The 19,816-nt window shown below is 36.9% G+C and overlaps 1 protein-coding gene across 7 annotated transcripts in view; it reads right to left on the bottom strand.

The window, feature by feature from the left end:
- Positions 1-876: 876 nt before the first annotated feature.
- ARL6 (ARF like GTPase 6) overlaps positions 877-19,816 on the bottom strand; it is a 20,243-nt gene continuing 1,303 nt past the window's right edge. For 4 of the 7 annotated variants that reach the window (XM_031612571.2, XM_090152478.1, XM_090152486.1 and 1 more), the window contains exons 3-10: positions 19,561-19,594; positions 18,972-19,122; positions 16,573-16,634; positions 13,096-13,164; positions 10,172-10,266; positions 6,558-6,687; positions 5,304-5,359; positions 877-2,752 (exon numbers count right to left, since the gene is read on the bottom strand). In XM_031612571.2, the coding sequence (XP_031468431.1) occupies positions 2,727-2,752; positions 5,304-5,359; positions 6,558-6,687; positions 10,172-10,266; positions 13,096-13,164; positions 16,573-16,634; positions 18,972-19,094 (561 nt within the window). In that variant the 5' untranslated portion in view covers positions 19,095-19,122; positions 19,561-19,594 and the 3' untranslated portion in view covers positions 877-2,726. The remainder of the gene's footprint in view (positions 2,753-5,303; positions 5,360-6,557; positions 6,688-10,171; positions 10,267-13,095; positions 13,165-16,572; positions 16,635-18,971; positions 19,123-19,560; positions 19,595-19,816) is intronic. The other 3 variants (XM_031612572.2, XM_090152482.1, XM_031612570.2) reach the window with 2 other exon arrangements.

Below are 19,816 nucleotides of genomic sequence, written 5' to 3'. Positions count from 1 at the left end.
AATAGTTTGCAAGGATAAAAGACGGATCCATTACATTTACAACCTAATCTTAGAAATCCACTTGTTTAGCAGAAAAATTGCCTAGGAGTCATCAGACCATGCTGAATCTCAGCGTACCAGCAAGTAGCTACAGGTTTAAACGCACAAAATTCCCATGGACTTGTGTCCCGAGTACCAGAGACAAAGCTAGAAAGAATTCAGATCCACACATTTCCTTGATTATCCCTTGCTTGTAAAGAGGAGATGTAAAATGCAGCACTTTGCATGCCTAAGTGACTTCTTCATGTTTCAATTAAATATGCTATCCAGTTTCATATGTGATCAGGCATATTTTTAAGAAAATTCATAAATATGTAGCAAAGAAGCAACAGTGCATCACATTGTGTGGGTTGTCAAGATCAAAGGGTCTCAGAGAGTCTTTTTGTCACTTTATTACCTTTCAACTTTGCACTTAACCTGTCACGTATGGTAACGTCAGTATGGTAACGTCAAGCAAAAATGCAGCTTTATATTGCACAGAACGATCATAAATGCTCTAGGAGAAGCATGATGGCTGAATCAGTAATGGAAAAGGGAAACACTTGAATATCCTCACTTCTTCAAAGAAATCTCCATCCACACAAAGATCTACTGAGGTGCCAAAAAAAAAAAAAAAAAGGAGTAACAGTAATCATCATAACTAACATAATGCTGTTTTCAAAGAGCTTACTAACTGCATTGGAAAGCAAAAAGTAGAAGGTAACAGGGTACTTCCCTCTGATTTGTGGGTGAAAGAACAAAGCTCTAAGTTCAAACAGCTTCCCATGAAAATAAAGGCAATCCATAAGAAAAACACAGTATTTTGTGCGGTCCAACGTAAATAAAGAATTTATCAGCAAGTCATTAAGGTCCATGTACAGAAATACTTTTATTCAATAAAAGCAGAAATGGAGATAGGTTTTATTTAAGAATTTAAATCTTGCTTTAGTAGGGGAAAAAAATAATGCCAACTTAAAATTAAATATCTCATTTAAATAAGTCATCTAAGTGAACCAAAATAATTACAAAATATTTATACTATGAAAAAATGCTTCCAACAAGTACTGTTACCATAACATCCAATGCAAAGCAAGCCAAAAGTTATTTTCCACAAAATTCCAAGTTAGTAAAACCTCTCAGAGTTGTACATGAGTTTTCTTTTTTCATATTTAATTATGTACATTTGAGATGCAGAGTTGACAGAAGGCCAAAGGTGGCACAGAAATGGGCTTCAAGAACAAATATTTTCATGACAAACAACTGTCAGAAAAATAGTATCCAGTAAGAAAGATTATTACAGTAAGCATTGCCTTGAGCAGAGCAAGTGACTTAGAATTAGCTGTTTAATAAAGCTGAAAATACATGAAAGTTTTACCATTTCAGGTAGCTCCCTTTGCTCCAAATATTCCTCTATTAAGTGAGCCAGAAAAGGCATTGCTTACAGAACATCTCTGTGTTTTAAACATTAACACAGGGGAAAAAGTTTTTCAAAACCTACATGTCGCATCTCCCACAGGAATCAGGTAGTGGGAGCAAAATACAGTAAAGAACCACCTTCATCACTCCCAGTGCAAGTTCTCCTGTTAATCAGACATGGGAAGAGGCATTAAAATGGGAAGAGGTGGCATGACAAAAATAAAGTGCTTAGCACTACCTTAATTTGTTACCTGGAGTGTATCTTTGAAGTCAGAAAGTTTATTAAAGTCATTCTTGAAAGTAAAATAGTTTTTATGCACAAGACAAGTATAATACATATTAAATTTTAGTGATCTAGTAGACTAGTGCCTCTTAACTGTATTTCCAAAATGTAATTTTCAGTCATACGCTCATAAACACCTGAAACTGCAGTCTTGCTTATTAGAAAGATGAACTGTATGCAATTAAAAAAAAAAAAAAGATTGAAAAAAGAGGAACTGCTTTATTATAAAATCCTACTTGCATTAAAAAATGGACAAAAAATCCAAATGAGAGATTAACTGAAAAGCAAATTTCTCTACCACGTAGAGAGCATCAATGAACATATTTATGTCTAAAAAAGCAAAAACATGACATGTTGTATATCTGAAGTTTTATTGATGGGAATACAAATATAACCATGACATAGCACAGAAAATGTTTGTAACATTTGATAATGAGAAATTCCTCAAAACATCTGCAGTCATTTGTAAAAGCTGCATTTAACATTTGAACCCATCTTAACCTCAAAATATTCTTCTAGCAATCTACTGCAGATAGTCACTTGAAAAAATCTCAATGTCAAAACTTTCAATTAAAAAAACCTACTGTTTGTAGGAACTCTATTTTAGGTATTTCATGTAGTTCATTTCAGGAAGTACTGACTACTCATCCTCAGGAATATCAATACTCCCGTTTGTTCAAAAGTTACTGTCCCCCCAGAAGTGGCACACTGCCCCATGGCTAATTATCACCAAAAACTCAAATGAATGCAGATGCTTATTACTTACACATTTTTGGTTTTAAATATGCTCCCCTGTCACACAGTTCAATTTAATTCATGGATGTGCATACCTGAGATACTATGTTATCTATATTTACTTTTTCTGGTAGAGATACTAAAAGGAAACAAATCATCACAGAATATTTAGCTGAAGTGTTCCATTTCCTTTAAGCCTTTCTTCCTTTCCAAGAACTGGTCAGCTGCTAGCAAAGTTTGTAAGAGAAAACACCATACATCTTTTATTTATCTCTCATGTCTTCATTGCTTGCATCTGATCTGTTAAGAAAAAGAAACATCTAGTATTAACAACAAGTAAGCTGAATAATTGTTCCATTTCACTTTGAATACATAAACCCAGTATGTCCATGTTACAGAACAATGTCAATAGATATTTTTGGTGTAGTTAAAATGGGGAGAACAGTGCAGTTTGCTGCAGTTGTTTTCAGCTTGCTCTGTTATCCAATACCGATATTCCTCCATAGCAAAGCAGTTTTCCCCAAATATAGGTTATTAATCAGGAATAATCTTTCACATAATTAATTTTTTTAAAATCATTTACAGCTTATAAAGGAACTCTGACAAGAACAAAGTCTGAAAACTATGAAATACACATTTCAATTCCTTGCACACATTACAGTTTCCACATAACCAAATTAGTACTGAATCCCCAACAGCCATGAACACCAAAGTTGGTTTTTGCATAATTCACATAGAAACAACCTTGCTCTCAGTAACCATGCTTTTCCATACAGAGAGCCTGACTGCCACTTCCAAATTTACTTCAAACGTTCTCTTCGTTAGCATAAATATATTGCATTCCCATTATAAAATGTTGATGTCAGCACAGTTTAATTACAAGCAGTAGTAGGGAATGAGAGCTATGTTTAGACCAGCATGAGACAGGCTAGTTTTACCTTACTGATGATACGGTGTTGCAATAAAAATCCCCATTATAAAACATGGAAATAAACAATATCAGCATTTGCTGAGGGAAAAGGGGCAAGATCTGTCCCTTCTCAAATCAGCAAACCTACAAAGAGCTGCAAAAGACCCATAAACAGATCTGGAAACAGGAACTGAGAAAAGTATTGCTGTTAAGAAAAAGTACTCTATATTTCATTAAACCGGTATCTGTTCCTTCACTTAAGTTTACAACATCCAAAAAACAGGATTTAAGTACCAACATAACTTTGAGTTGTACCAGTTTTTCCCCTTCAGTGCTCCAGAAATGGGCAGGAGAACTGTAGTAGAAATTGATTCTTGGAATTGAAATTTATTTTTCATCCAACGAAGGTATAACCACCAAGTTTAACTCAATTCCACTGAAGCTTTTAGGGAGGACTGAGCTGAGAGCTAGTCATTATTCTTTTAGGTAAAATCTCTGTCAGAAGAATTTCAGCTCAGAAAATTAGTAAGTTCAGCTATCCACGAGAAATGAATAGCTATGAAGAGCTTTATAAATAAGCAACAGTACAATTACCTGCTTTCAGAGCTTAGAAATCTACATATACAACTTAGAAGCACCTCAGACGCTTCTCTAAATACTTTATGGCGATGTATTTAAGTAGCTTGATGTGATGTACAAAATCATCAGCTCCAAATTCGGACTGAAACATAGAATTTTCCTCAAAGACAAGCAGAGGCTCAGGAAACAACAAGAAGAGACTACAAAATGAGAACTATGCCTAGAATTAGGAAATACATGATTTGGAATCTATTCTCTGCGATACAAAACGACAGTGAAGGAGGTTCCATAGTAAGATGCTGCATCTCCACTACAAAATTCTTTTAAATATTGGAGGATGCATAACTTCTCTTCTGCTAGGCAACAAATCTCTTTGGGAAGACTACTACCAGATAGCATCCCTTCCCCTGAAAAGATTATCAAACGTTTTTATTCCTTAAAAATATAATAGAATGAAACATTTCTAACAGTATCCACGAACAAGTGGAGACAATCAGGTACAATGCTAGATATTTAGTTGCACCTTTTAAGGAAATTAATGGCACTGAATCTGGTACATTGCTGACATCTAGTGGCTACCACAGCACAGAACACTTATCCAGACAAATCATCTCACACATTTTCTTCTCAGATTATACTACACTATGCAATGCATTTACAATGTAAGCAATGTACATTAGACAGAGGGAGCTAAAATTGGAACAATACCACACTTCACTGTTCTATACATCTAGCTGTACATGGGAGGACAAAAGAGACCAGATCCTTACCAATATGCAACATAAGGAGATACAGAGCAAACAAACCAAGTTCACAACTGAGTGTGTATGTTACATTGTCTAAGCCAGATCCCTTATTTTCTATGTAGTTATGAATGTCTACATATACTAGAATCCTTATAACCTAACCTGGCTAAAGAACTGAAGTTGAATGATCAAAAGCAGTGTATTTATTTTTTTAACCTGCTTATTCGTTGTTTCCAAATACACAACAATGAGATATGGAAAACTGGGACAAGAAAGTAAGAATAAGTTCAAATATAAACTGAGTTACTGCTATAAAAATTGAAGTTCAAGAGCACCAGGTATCTATTTCTGCAAGAAATCGTTTTGCTCTGTTTGCGAGAGTATGTATAATGTTTTGTACTGTATTTTGGCAGAGGATCTGATATGATCTTTGTGTGTGTATTAGGGGATAAATGAAAGGTAAGTATGAGATAGAGCATCAATACTCACTGTGTGATTTGATCTGACAGCAGAATTGGACAGAAAGAAAACAAAGGAAATAAAGAAAAAACTTAAAAAAAAAATCAGAGTTTAACAGAATGAAAACAGAGCAATAATTATGTACAGAACAGTATACCTTGGAGCCAGTCCACACCTTCCTGTAAGCCTTCTCCTTTAAGAGCATCACTGGCACTGAAAGAAAAAAATCAAATAATGAAAATTTTGCAATAATACCAGTTTCATAACCAAACCTGTAATTTTCAGAACTGTGAAGTAGCAGAAACTACACTTCAGTTTACCTCACCTGGAGAAGACTGCTTCTCAAATGATGTATTCTAGAGTGCATTTCCAATGTGGGAATACCATTTTAAGATGTGGTCAATTTTATTTTGAGAAACTACTCTAGTTTCAGGCTGAGGAATCATTCATAGAACATGAGGGGCTCTGGAAGAGCACCTACACAAGGGAGAGCCATGCTGTTCTGCTGCAGATACACTTAAGGAACACCCTCTGCAGACAATGCTGTAGAAGATACATCAGTGTTACTGTAGACAGTAAACGAAGTAGCTCTGTCCCTCTTCCCATGCAGTTTCTATACGCTGTGAAGCTGTCAAACTACTATACATCCTAGAACTGTCTATATATAAAATAGAGAAAATCAAGCTGCCATGAGAACAGTGAGAATCTAAAAGAGCGCAACTGTTTAAGGCTTCTCATTCTGCAGCTTATGAAATTTAGCTCAGTAGCAAATCTGCGCTGTTATTGTTATCCATAAAATTATTTTTCAAGTAGCTTGAGAATCCATCAGTGCAAAGCTGGGACCCCAAAATAACACCCAAGTAAATTAAATTTAATAGTAAAGGGCATAAATGAACATTTTATTTTTCAGCAGCATTTAGCTGCTGAACTTACTTTTAATTCATAATATCTGAGAACTTCGGTAAAACAAAAATCTAACACCTGCAAAGCACTTATGAAAGAGGTTTTTTTTTCTCTCCCCTCCTCTGTGTGTACAGACAAAATTGTTTTATCTATAGGAAATCTTTACATCCTTCAGAAAAGGAAATACAATAGTTCTACTTCCCAGCAAAAATAGTTGCAGCTACTCTTCTGATAAGAACATTTTGAGCTCTGTGAAGTTTTCTATTTTATTATTTGGGTAACAGATCTCTTGTGAAAATCTTCAAGTCATGATCTATGTGAAAGCATCATGTGTTTAAAAGAAATTTCACAGCAAGTATTGTAATGTTCCTACTCTTTCCACATATAGCAGCACAGCATTTTATCCGGCTTATTTAGTTTGTATTACATAAAGAGTGGCATGAGAGTGCCAGAATATGAATGTACAAATTAACACCAATACAAATGAAGAAATAAAAAGAAAATTTACCAGATATGCCAAGGTTTGTCTTTGATGTTTTCTAATGATAATAACTGAGATACTTTCACAGATGATATTGCATCCCTGAGGTCCATCTTGTTAGCAAAGAAAAGAATAGGCAGTCGACGGTGCTTAATATCTAGGAGTGAGTAGAAGTAGAACTACTATGATAATATGCAACACCACCTCTGCAAGCAATAAATTGGAAATGATAAAAGAAAATAATTTGCTCACCTGTAACTGCAACTCTTTGAAGACTGTATCCTACCAAGATGCTTGCTGTTGGATCACGTGGCCTCTGATGCATGCTTCGAGAATGCCCACAAACTTTCTGGGAAGCTTTGGGATCTTCCACCCACCTCTCCCCCTACCTTATATATAAAGCTGTACGCATACATTGCTGGTGAAGAAGAGCAGGATTTCAAACAGCTCTCTAAAAATACTACACATCTCTGCTTAGTGAAATCTGGATATGTAAAATGGATGTTAAGAATGATTTGCATTCATTCATATCATCCCAAAAGCAGAATCACACGAATAGTCCGCATTATCCTATAACATCTTGGAGAGCATCCCTGGCTTTCTTTAAAAAATCATGAAACAGGAAAAATGTACACATCTGGACACCTCTTGTCCCACTTTCACTTGAACTAAGACTTCACTTCCAGAAGCTTGTCTCAGTCAGCAATGGGAACCACAGAGCAAACCAATGACCTTGGTACAATGCCAATCTCCAGCATACTCATGCATGCAAAAAGCATAAGCCTCTCTGATTACCACAAAAGGTAAAAGAGCCATTACAAGGAAACAAAGTATACATCTGTCAGCTTGAAGAGAACAAAATGGCATAAAAATTACTAGTATCAATGCTAAGAATTTTTCACATTATTAAAAAAAAAATAAAATAAAAAAAAATAAATAGTTACAGGATTACCAAAAATCTAGAGTTGAGCCAATGAATTTTTGATAGGAAAAGATATTAAAAAAAAACTGGTGAATATTTCTTCGAACAGTATAAGGAAAAGGATGTTTCACACAGGAAACAAGCTAAGGACTTATTTGGAGCCTTAAACATAAGTCAGCTGACCCTGCTAGGGAAGGTGGCAGACACCTACCCATCCCTTAGTTGTTTCCTAAATAAACTGATAGCCACAGCTATTTATATTTTTCCTACCTTATTACATTATTTCCAACTATGCCACATTCATGACTCCCACTTCCCCTCCAACTTTTGATGTTTACTAATGGAAGGCTAACATTTTCTTGTAACAAACTGCTATGAGCTAACACATTAAGAAAACTCAAACACCACAGAAGTGCAATGGGCAGCTTTTAAATAACATGAAATTTCTATACATTCAATATTCTTTATATAGAAGCATGTGCTGGAGGGCAAGTGACCCAAGAGTCAACATCTAAACAGATAATCTAAACAAAATAATATGATAATAGTGATCATTAAACAAGATGTTATGTAGAGGGTACTGTCCACAAACACAAGTAAAAAGGAAATGGTTCTGATCAATGAAACAGTCCCAGGAAGTACAACTTCTATCATCATTAACACTTCACATTACATGTTCCCTTTCACTTAACCTCTTTAGACAAAACCTGGCAAAAAGAGATGGAACTTCCTGTTATACTAAAGGATTACCTAGAATTTTCAGAGACTGGAATTTACATAAGGTTGTTAACCAGCATGCATTTAAACCTTAACTAAACATGCACATTTGAGCCAAGTTTTGCAGAGGCAGAAGCAAAGAAGAGCAATAAGCAAGGTATGCAGAAGAGTAGAACAAATGGCTTTAAACTGCAAGAGGGTAGATTTAGACTAGATATTAGGAAGAAGTTCTTTATTGCGAGGATGGTGAGACACTGGAACAGGTTGGCCAGAGAGGTTATGGATGTCCCCTCCCTGGAAGCACTCAGGTTGGATGGGGCTTTGAGCAACCTGGTCCAGTGGGAGGTGTCCCTGCCTATAGCAGGGGGAGTGGAATGAGATCATCTTAAAGGTCCCTTCCAACACAAACTATTCTATGATTACTTTAGTAAAACAGCTGTAGTTAAAAGGATTTAAGTAGTTAAAATTCAGTTAAAATCCACTTTTATCAAACATGCTTTGCTTCTCTTAAGACCTATTAAAATCCAAAACAATAAAACAAGAACACTACTACTGCACTCAATCTAAGCTGCTCCAAGGCAAAAATATAGAATTGCCTGTTCTCTGTTCTGGGGAATATTCTAAGTAGGTACAGCCATGATCTTTCAAAACTAGAAGACATCAAATTTATCAAGAACTGAACAGTTCTGACATACAAGATCAGTGTTAGTAACCTGCTAATTCCCAAACAAAACACCTAAGCTTGCATATCCTCAGCCTTAATATTTTCACAACATACTATCACAATCTTTACCTCTCATCCTCGGTTTTCCATGGTTTCCATTTTATCTACAGAATCACCTTTTTACAAATGTGGTTAATACCTGCTTTGTTACAAAATTCCTTAATCCATAGGTAATCCACCTTCAGCCCTTGGTTCACCTCTACCCTCCCCTTGAACTTTGCAAGGCTGGCATTTCAATGCACACATTTGAGGTAAACCGTACTGCTGAATGTGAAACAAAGAAGGCTCAGTCAGCTCACACACAGTTAGCTGCCACATCTTTGCTGATCTATTCATGTATTAGATGCAGTCTACATGGAAAATGAAACTGTAGCAATACAATTGCTCCTGCCACATATCACTATCCTTGGTTAGAAATACAGAAGCCAGCTTCTCCTTTCTTAGTTCCAGCAAAGTAACTCCATAAGTTAAGGCTCTATTAGCTCTACTAGCTACTCTACTAATGAAAATGCAGTACAATTTTGCTTCAAATTTCCTGCATTTCACACTCTAGCTGCTCAGAGCAACCACCTACTATCCCAAAAGCCAGACAAAACTGCATATTGCTTAGAAATACATAAATTTGATTCCATATATGGAAAAGTGAATAATGGAAGAGTTGACTGATCTCAAAACTTAAGAGAATGCAGACTCAGAGTAAACAAACAAACCCTTAAAAACAAGTGCCTGATCACGAATCTTCATGTACCTTCTTCCATCCAATTTATCCTTTTATAAGCAATTTAAACTGTCTGGTATAATTATATACATGATAGCCAGAAATGAGGATAATCAGAAAAACAAACAAACAAACAGATGAGATTTTAAAAAGGAAAGTTTCATTAAAAGAATTACCCATCTTCACAGGAAAAATAAAAAATAAAAAAAAAAATCAGAAAAGCAAATTTTTTTGTTGTGTATGTTGGTCACCACATACAGGCAGCACTCTAGCTTCCAAGAGGTTAAAATCAGTTCTTCCTCAAACCATTTTTGTTACATATGGATTAACAAGAGATGAGTCCAACTCAATGTACCCAGCTTTGGTATGATCAGCTTGTAAAACTCAATAAGGATACCAAAAAACCCAACCCCAAAGACTTACTCATGACCATCATTCTCATTCTAATATTCATGTATATCTAAAGTATTTATAAGATATCAGAATGTATCAGATAAGAAGGGCTGTTCTTACTACAATATAACAAATATGGAGACAGAAGGGGAAAGAGGTCTCCTCACCTGGATGATTCAGAAGAGTGTCAAGTTCTTCTTTGGCCACAACCATTCTTAATTTGTCACTGCTATCAATGACAAAAATAATGGCCTGGCCTTCTCTGCATAACATAAAAAGAGCAAAGAGGCAAATTATAGGTTCTCTCAGACTGTGATTAAGGCTTCAGAAGAAACACCAGAAAAGGCAAACAAACCTGATTTTTTCCTCTCATTTTCTGTTGTTATTTACCATTAACATTTGAATCCAGCCCTATTTCTGAAATTCAATCTTTTGGTAACCTGCATAAATTCTTCTGAGACATAAGCTGCATGACTTGTGCAGGACTCAGGCTATAGAACAGACCCTTTGGAAATCCTGATTTCACCACCACCAGGTTGAAAAATGAAGTGTGAGAATGTAATCAAAACTACTACACTCAAGGAAGGTGTTTTTGTAAAAACCCTTTGTTTCCTCCACTAAAAGAAGTCTATTTAAAGAATAAACAATAAAAAATTGAGCATTCTCCAAAGATAAAATGCATGTCCACATGTTTAACAACTAGGCACATTCGGATTATTTAACTTTATTTAACTTTTACAACAGTCTGCATTAAGATCTTTTTTGCTTTTGAATAAGAAGTGAACATTTTCAACTACTTCAAATCATTAAGACAACTTGCTGGCAGTATCACCATAGACAAAACATGCATACATGCTATTCAGCTCATGATTTCAGCATTTTACTGATGTTGTATGACTTCGTATTTCATTTATCGAGACTTATTTGAAAGCAAAATAAAGTTTGAACAATACAAGTGAGTTGCTATAGGAGACCCACAAAAAGTATTTTTAATTTCCATTTTAATGCACTACTTATTTCTCTTTTGTTTTACATTTTTCTGAGACCATTACAAGCTATTTCTTCAATCAGCCCCATCATTCTTTGTTTTTCAATCAGAACTCAACAAAAAATCCTTCAGTCCTAGGCTTTCTGCAAAAGGAATAACTTGTCTTGTCTAAGACCGTATGAGAATATTCCTTATTTTCAACAATAAATAAAGCTTCTGAATATAACCTGAAAAGGCCTATGTATTTTTTATGACCATACAACATTTGTCTACAACAATCAGACTCCAGCACATCTTTACTACAAAAATAATTTGGAAAAACAGCTGGCAGTGATAAGAACACAAGGGTTTTCAAATAATTAAGATGTGCCCTTCGATGGCATCCTAGAAAGTAGTTTCAAGCCAAATGCAGGAAAAGGGAAAGCTTTATGCATTTTAAGGCAACTATTTAGATACAGGTTCTTAATCAGAATTAACTGCTAAAATGGGCTGTTCTTGCATAATCTAGCTTAACTTTATCAACTATATTGTATATAATTATTTATATATAGATCTTTTAGCAGAAGTTAATCTTAAATATTTGACTCCTGTATTAGGTCAGGAACAGAAGTGAATACAAGTGCACATTTCACTGTCAGCATTATCTAAGAAACTCCCTTCACGTTAACATTAAAAAACAAAACAGTTTTTGCATCACAAAGGGTACCTTGCTGTATAATTATAGCAGTGAGAAAAATGAGTTGCTTGCGAAGCTCTCAACTGGCATTTTAAGAGCAGTCTAAGGGCATCACTGAAATTCAAAATTTCTGGGAAAAACAACTAATTCATGAACAACAATGAAAATCTCTTGCCCATGCAAGCTTTTGAACTGCTAACACATTTTTTTGCATGAAAATGAGATGAAGCATTAATCCTCAATTAAAGAATACCTCAAGTTCTATCAAATCAAACTTTATAATCTCCAGAACTGAAAATACAACCAGTACGCATGATTTAATAATGTTCATCTCATATAACTCAGCAGCAGATATTACAGAACAATGAAATGAAACAACAGAAATAAACCTTCAAATTTCATTAGAAACTAAAAAAAAAAAAAAAAAAAAGACAACAGTGTCTTCTACCAATAAGGCAATTCTTTGAGTACTGCATCAACTCCCAAGCCCCTCATATGAGACATGGACCTACAGAGAAGGTTTTGATGGGAGACCTTATAGTGGCCTGCCAGTACCTAAAGGAGGCCTACAGGAAAGACGAGGAGAAAATCTTTTCAAGGGTACACAGTGGATTGACAGTTTTAAATCAGAACACTAGTTAAACTAGATTTAGATTAGATAGTGAAGATATTCTACACTATGAGAGTGGTGAATCTCTGCAACAGGCTGTCCAGAGAAGTTGTGGATGCCCTATCCCTGGAGGTGTTCAAGGATGGGGCTTTCTTTAGGCAGCCTGATCAAGCAATAAGTATCCCTGCTCATGGCAGGAGGGTTGGAACAAAAGCATTAAGGTTCCTTCCAAACTAAGCCATTCCATGAATATTAGCCCATGAATAAAGTTATATAAAGTATGGAAATATCCTGCTTAATAAATAACATTTATTTTGGTAAAGTAAGAAAGAATACTTGGTTTATAAGTAATACCTCATTCTCTGAGGATCCTAAGATAAAAAAAAAACAACAACACCATCACCACCACCAAAAACACCCTCAGCCATTAGCCAATGGTTTTTGAATCTTAAAGTCTCTTACCTACAGAGGAACAGAAAAGCAAAAAAACTCATTTACCTTGGTGCTTTCTTACAGGATTGAAGTTTTATAGAAGAAAGAGCAATCTCATCTACAGCATAATCTCCTAATCTCAGTGGTAACAAGTTGTTCCCACGAGTGTATTAGTTAACAGTGTACAAAAGACCCTTTTCTTTCTTTCTTTTTTTGTTTGTTTTTTAAAGGAATTCCTTTAATCTACAACAACCTCCTGTCAAACCCAAGGCATAAGTCTTCTCTGAATCACTTCTGAACAGTAAAAGTAATTAGACTTCTGTCTAAATAATGTACATGACAGCTAATATGAACAGTAAGGTTTTAAAACAAATAATAGGCTTACTTGTAGTAATGTTCCCAGAGGTTTCTGTATCTGCCTTGGCCTGACATATCAAAAACTGTGAAAGACAAACTGCAAAGGAAAGAAGAAAATCAGACACAAAGAACAAAATCAAACTATTTTCTTTGCTACTCTGACAAAAACAAAACAAAAAACTAAAATCCCAACCATCTGCAAAAGATTCAAAACTGAACCTGGATACTGTACCTTCCATCTATCCCTACTTAGACAGATACTGCACCTGTCTTCCATCTACCCTACTTAGCTATGTGGTCTTACCATATTTCACAACAGAAAACACGTTTGTATATTATCTGCTTAAATCAATTATGAAAAGTTGCACTGAATACAAAATAAGCTCCCATTCAGGCTTTCCTTTTACCACATTAATACTGACTATTGTTTATAACACTGAGTAAATAAAATTCATAGAATCTGTGAATCATTAAGGTTAGAAGAGACCATGAAGATCACCCAGTCCATCCGTCAGTCCATCATCACCATGCCCACTAACCATGTCCCTCAATGCCACATCTACATGGTTCTTCAACACACTCCACCACTTCCCTGGGCAGCCTGTTCCAACATCTCACCACTCTTTCTGAGAAGAAATTTTTTCCTAATATCCATGTTTTTATAATGTATTATGAATCTCCCTTGGCACAACACAGGGCCACTACCTCTCATCCTATTGCTGTTACCTGGGAGAAAAGGCAAACCCCCATCTTGCCACGACTTTCTTTCAGGCAGTTGTAGAGCGTGATAAGGTCTCTCCTGAGCCTCCTCTTCTCCAGACCGAACAATCTCAGCTCCCTCACCTGATCCTCATAAGACTTGTATTCCAGACCCTTCACCACCTTTGTTGCCCTTCTCTGAACATGCTCCAGGGCCTCAATGTCTTTCTTGTAGTGAAGTGTCCAAAACTGAACACAGTACTTGGCCTCACTAGAGCCAAGTACAGAGGGACAATTATTTCCCAAGTCCTGCTAGCTACACTATTTTTGTAGAAACCAGGATGTCATTGGCCTTCTTGGCTACACTACTGGCTCATGTTCAGCCAGCTGTCGATGAACACTCCCACATCCTTTTCTGCCATGCAGCCTTCCAGCCATTCTGTCCAAATCTGCAACCTTGCAGGGGTTGTTGTAGCCAAAGTGAAGCACCTGGCATGTGGCCTTGTTGAACCTCAAACAACTGGTTTCAGTTCATTAATCCAGCTGATCCAGATCCCTTCCTCCCAACTTGGCTATAGAAGGAGATGAGAATGATCAGGCAGGACCTGCTGAATCCATGCTGACCAGGCCAGATCCCCTGGGCGTCCTACTGATGCTGCATAATCACACCTAAGATGATCTGCTTCATGACCTTCCCTGATATTAAGGTCAGGCTGACAGTAGTTTCCCAGATCCTCCTTCCAAAACTTTTCGTAGACGGACATCACATCTGCAAGTCCCTAGCCAATGAGATCTCTTCAGTTGACAAGGACTGCTGATAAATGATGGAACACAGCTTGGTGAGCACTTCCATCAATTCCCTCAGTACCTTTGGGTGGATCCTATCCAGACCCATGGACTCGTGACAGTTTAGATGGGGTAGCAGGTTGCTGAGTGTTTCCTTCTGAGTTATGGTAAGTTTATTCTGCTCCCCATCCCTGTCTTCCAGCTCACGTGGCTGAGTAACCTGAAGATAACTGTAATGACTGTTAAATACAGAAGCAAAAAAGGCTTTGAGTCTTTTCCTCATCCTTGGTGGTAATGAAGGACAGAGATTCTCCTTTCCCTCCTTTTTTTATTAATGTATTTGTAAAAGCTTTTTTTTTTGTTATCTTTTACAATGGTGGACAGATAAGTTCTAGGTGGGCTTTTGCTTTTCTAATTTTTTCTCTGCGTATCCTGGTAACATTCCCATACTCATCTCAAGTTGCTTGCCCCTTTTTCTGAAGGTGGTAAGCTATCTTTTTCTCCTCTCAAGAATCTCAGCAAAGGCTCCCTTGATAGTCACACCAGTCTTCTTCCCTGCCAGTTCATCTTATCACACATGGGAATGGCCAGCTCCTACACCCTTAAGATTTGCTTCTTATGGAATATCCAACCTTCTTGGAACCTTTTGCCCTTCAGCACCATCTCTCAAGGGACTCTCTTCAAACAATTCAGAAGAGTCACAACTTAAATTCCAAAGCCTATCTTGAATTCTGTCACAACACAGGCACAAATAGCATCAAAAGGATTCTGTAGGCAAAAACAGCTTTATGAAATCAACAACAAAAAAACCCCAAACACTCCAACTTCAGAAGAACATCATGTTCTGGTAATAATAGGTTACTGCAGGTGACCAAGCTATAAAAGATAGGCTTTTGCAACCATAGAGTTTACCCAAATACAAAACCCAAAACCAATATAACACTACAAGTAAACTCTGATCCACTTCTGCAATGACTACAGAAGCAAGACTGAAAACAAAAATTAGGTTTCCACGGCTTGGGAAGTCCCAGATAACTCCCAGAGTGGTGACAATACCAAAGCAAGGAGCTCCAGAAAAGGAAGATCTCAAAACAGCCTTACCATTCTATATCCTGATACGATCAATTCCTAGACTAACTGCCTTAGTTCTTAGCAACTCTTAAAGTATGTTTCAATCACGACAGAAGATTGAAGAGCTTCTCTTTTTTTTAGATCTACATTGCATAATTACAGATCATGTCTCCTATTACAGGACCAGATTAAAGGCAAGTAATATAATTTTAAGATTTAAACTCACACAGAGTCAAACCCAAAGCCTGCCATATGTGCTTTACTGGGAAAGAACCCAGCTGTGAACCTCCTGTAGAAATAGGAAACCCATCAATCCCACATGTCAGGTCACAGAAAAAATAATTTTCTTGCAGATTGACTAAACCCATTAAAAAATACTGTGAAGGTTACATAATAATAAAATAATATCTAATGTTACCTCCTTGAAATATCTTTGTCTCACCACATCACTTTCACATATCCCAGCTTTCCTAATAGCTTGGCCTTCACTCAGTCAATAACTTCTTCCTTTTCTGACCTTTGCCTCTGTCATCTTCACACTGCTAAGGCTGTGACCACCATTTTTCATTTAATGAGATTAGTCTGCAAGCTCTTCAGAGCCTCTTCAGTGAGAACACTTAATGGAATACAAGTTACCATCTAAGCAACTGCCTCTCTTGAAGATTGTAACAGTGCTCCATTCTCAAACACTTGAAATCAAATGCTCACATATACTTTTGTTTATATTTGCTATTTCTATTGCAGCAGAAAATAGAATATGTTCTACCACTGCCAGCGCTGAATTGTGATTATGACTCCTGGATACTACAACATTATAGCAAACTGCACAGCGTTTCATTAGATCACCACCAATTACATTCAATTACATCATACTGAAAGAGTGATGCAAGTCCAACTACTGTATATTAACTATTACAGTTTAAAAGGAGAAAATTAAAGGATCCATTACCTGGATGTCTTGAATTTCTCTATACTGAATCCTATCGTTGGAACAATGTCCTGAGTTTGAGCCTTGAAAGGAAAGTATAGATTTCAAAATCAGGTTAGGAAATATGTAAATATTGAATTCTATTAGAAACATCAATACATCACACATCTATTTTTCCCAATACAAAATATATAATGCTAACCACAAGCTTTTTATAAATCCAGATACTGTATATTCAAGCTTTTGCATGTTCTTGAAAAAGCAGTGGATGCAACTGTACAGAGGCCTTGCAGATGGAAGATGTTTTTGCCTTAGAAATGAGATCTCACTCTTTTATGTTAGGCTGTGTGTGTACGTGTGGACATTAATGTAGTTCATCTTTATTTCTTTAATAAATGGAAGACAATGGTGTAAAGACTGCAACTGAGGTCAAAACTCAAAATATATGATTAACACTAACAAGTCTGCACGATACCCCATGTCTCTTTGATAAATGAAGGTATATTTGTATCTAAATACCAGATGAGCAGTACTCAATGTGTACCACTAGGCTGGAGGGGTTGGTTTGACACTGACAAGAATACAGCAGGCATTACACAACTGCCCAATCATAGCTCTACTCAAACTACCAGATCACTGAAAGAAATCACCATTTGCCACAGAGGAATGGGGAAAATGTAAAGGATCATCAGTAGATCTGAGTGGTAACCGCGTTCACTGCTGAGCTGCCAAAGTTTATCATCTGAAGTGGTACAACAGAATAACTCCTTTCAGAAGCAGTAATATTGAACAGGAAGAAAGGTCACATTCAGATTAGAGAAAGATCCTTAAATTATAGAGCTGAGAAAGAAATGCACAATCCTTTCACAAACCTCCTAGAGCCCCTCATTAAAAACTCTATTCAAGCAGTTGACTCCACACATACAAGGGAAACAGCTTAGTTTATTCATCTCTCCACATCTTTATTATGACAGTGGTATTTCAGCATCATAAACAGCTTAGTCGACAGTTCCTTTCAACAAGAGAAAAATCTGCTACAGAAATAACACCTTTACTATTTCAAATGTATCTACTGGGCCCAGCAGAAACAACTGCAGGCAGGCAGAGAAATGCTTCTAATTGCCAGACAATAGACAGACTGCTCCTATAGCAAGGTAGCAGCTGTTCTTAAGAACTATGCTGATCCAGAGCTCAAAATCATCTGCCATCTGAACTTCCTAAAACCAATTTCATAAATTCTGATCCAACGATGTCTGTTGAGAATTTGCCCTGTCTTGCAATGTTAGGATTTCCAAAAGTTGTATGCAAAGCCACCCTCCTAAAACATCTTGTTAGATGAAAACACTGATAAATTCCCATTGCATGACTTACAGTAAAGCAAAGAAGAAATAAGTTCTATTTACTTGAGTAATTCCCTCAGAACCTTCTCTTTTACTGACTGCTGTGATAAACCTTGAAGTCAGCACTCATCTCTGGTTAGGAAACCGTTAGTGCTTAATAGATGACACAAAATCCTGCTAAAATGATAGACAATTATCCTGATACAAATTGTAGCAATTCCCTCAAACAATTGGCAACAAGCAGTAAGCAATTTCATAGTCTGAAGAGTAGCGGACTCTTTATGAAGTGACATATTTAAACAAGGCCCAGATGTATTCTTCAAGAAAAATTCCACGGAAGTTAAAAAATAAAAGCTGTGTCCTGATTTAAAAAGCAAAATAAATAAATAAACAAACAAACAAATCACAGCATTCCAAACTCACATAACGAGGATACACAGCCTCTGAACATGCCCACCAATATTGATCTATTTCTCCACCGTAAACATATGTGAAACCAAGGGAAGCCTCCTTTAAATTTTGCCCAGAACGCTAGACACGCTAACTGGCCCAGCAAAAACTTTTCACTGGATGAACTGCAAGCAGAAATGTTTTGGAAGCTACTCTGCTTCAAATGTGCTGAAGTCACCAGCTAGTGTTCATCTTCCCACTATTTACTATTCCATTATTTGTGACATATTTATTATTTTCAAGAAGACTTTAAATAAAGCATGGTAAATGTAAGCAAACACAAATTGTTAAGCAACTGTTTTAATCCACAACATTTGGCACATCAATCCTAAGTGAAGCTCTCTAACGTTTAAGTGACTTAAGAAAAGTGTTTCAGCTCCTCAGTAATCACAAACCCTTTCTTATTGAAGGGTTTTTGACCATTAACAATATTGGTTTCTTGGTAAACATTTTCACAATACACATGTGGTTGCTTATCTTAAGATATGTCTGTTCTACAGTACTAAATCAAAGAACACTTTACATCTTTTTCATGATCATATCCAATATAACAGCTCACAAAAAAAAAACAGTTATACAGACATCAGCTCCTCAGTAAAACATTAACAATAAACAAAATAGGCTACTTACATTTGAAGGCTTAAGTTTATTGATGATTGTTGTTTTGCCGCTGTTGTCCAAACCAAGGCACAAAACATGAACCTCCTTTTTCTTCAGCCCAAGCCACCCTGCTAGCTTGTCAAACAGTCCCATAGTTCTGGGTCAAACACACACAGATCACCTGTGGATCACAAGATACGAGGAGGGAATAGCTGTTGGAAAAGGGCAACGCAGACAGCAGCACTGGCACAGCAAGTGGGCATGTGGATAAGAAGCCCTTAAACTTTTCAAAGGGCAGCAGCAGTAAGACTCTGCACAAACACCATCGCAGCAGGTTCCCGTGCTATGCTAAGCAAATGGAGCATAAGCTGATTACAGCCAAGAAGCCCTCGCACGAACGAGATCGGCTGCTTATAGCCCTGCCTATGTAAAGGCACCGTCCTCAATTCACTGGACAGCAACTCTGTGGTGCTTCCAAGCAACCCCAGTAACGGCACCACGCCAACACCTCCTTACCTGCCACTCAACCCACAGAAGGGGGGTAAAGCACACTGTACTTCAAACTGCCCACAGTCTCTCAGTCATCACAACTTACACAACAAAGCAAAACAATATTTACCTTCCTCAGCGCCTGCTAATGTGAGTTGCTGAACCTGGAAGCAAATGGAGCGCACTCTGTCAATTCAATTCAAACTCTAATTGTAATGGGCTTTGTCGACGTTAGCACGTGTCAATTGAGATCCCATAAGCCACAAATAGAAACCCTGATTATACCAGGTTCGGCACACAGCAAGACAGACAATGCAGCATTCCCCTGTGTGTCACCTGGAAGCCAAAGCCCTGCTCCTGCCATGACACTGACACAACTCAGTGGG

Source organism: Phasianus colchicus, chromosome 1 (assembly GCF_987193195.1).
Source record: "Phasianus colchicus chromosome 1, bPhaCol1.hap1.1, whole genome shotgun sequence".
In the NCBI taxonomy this organism is placed as follows: domain Eukaryota; kingdom Metazoa; phylum Chordata; class Aves; order Galliformes; family Phasianidae; genus Phasianus; species Phasianus colchicus.
Note: the sequence above shows the minus strand (reverse complement) of the source record. Positions and strands in the feature narration are given on the sequence as shown.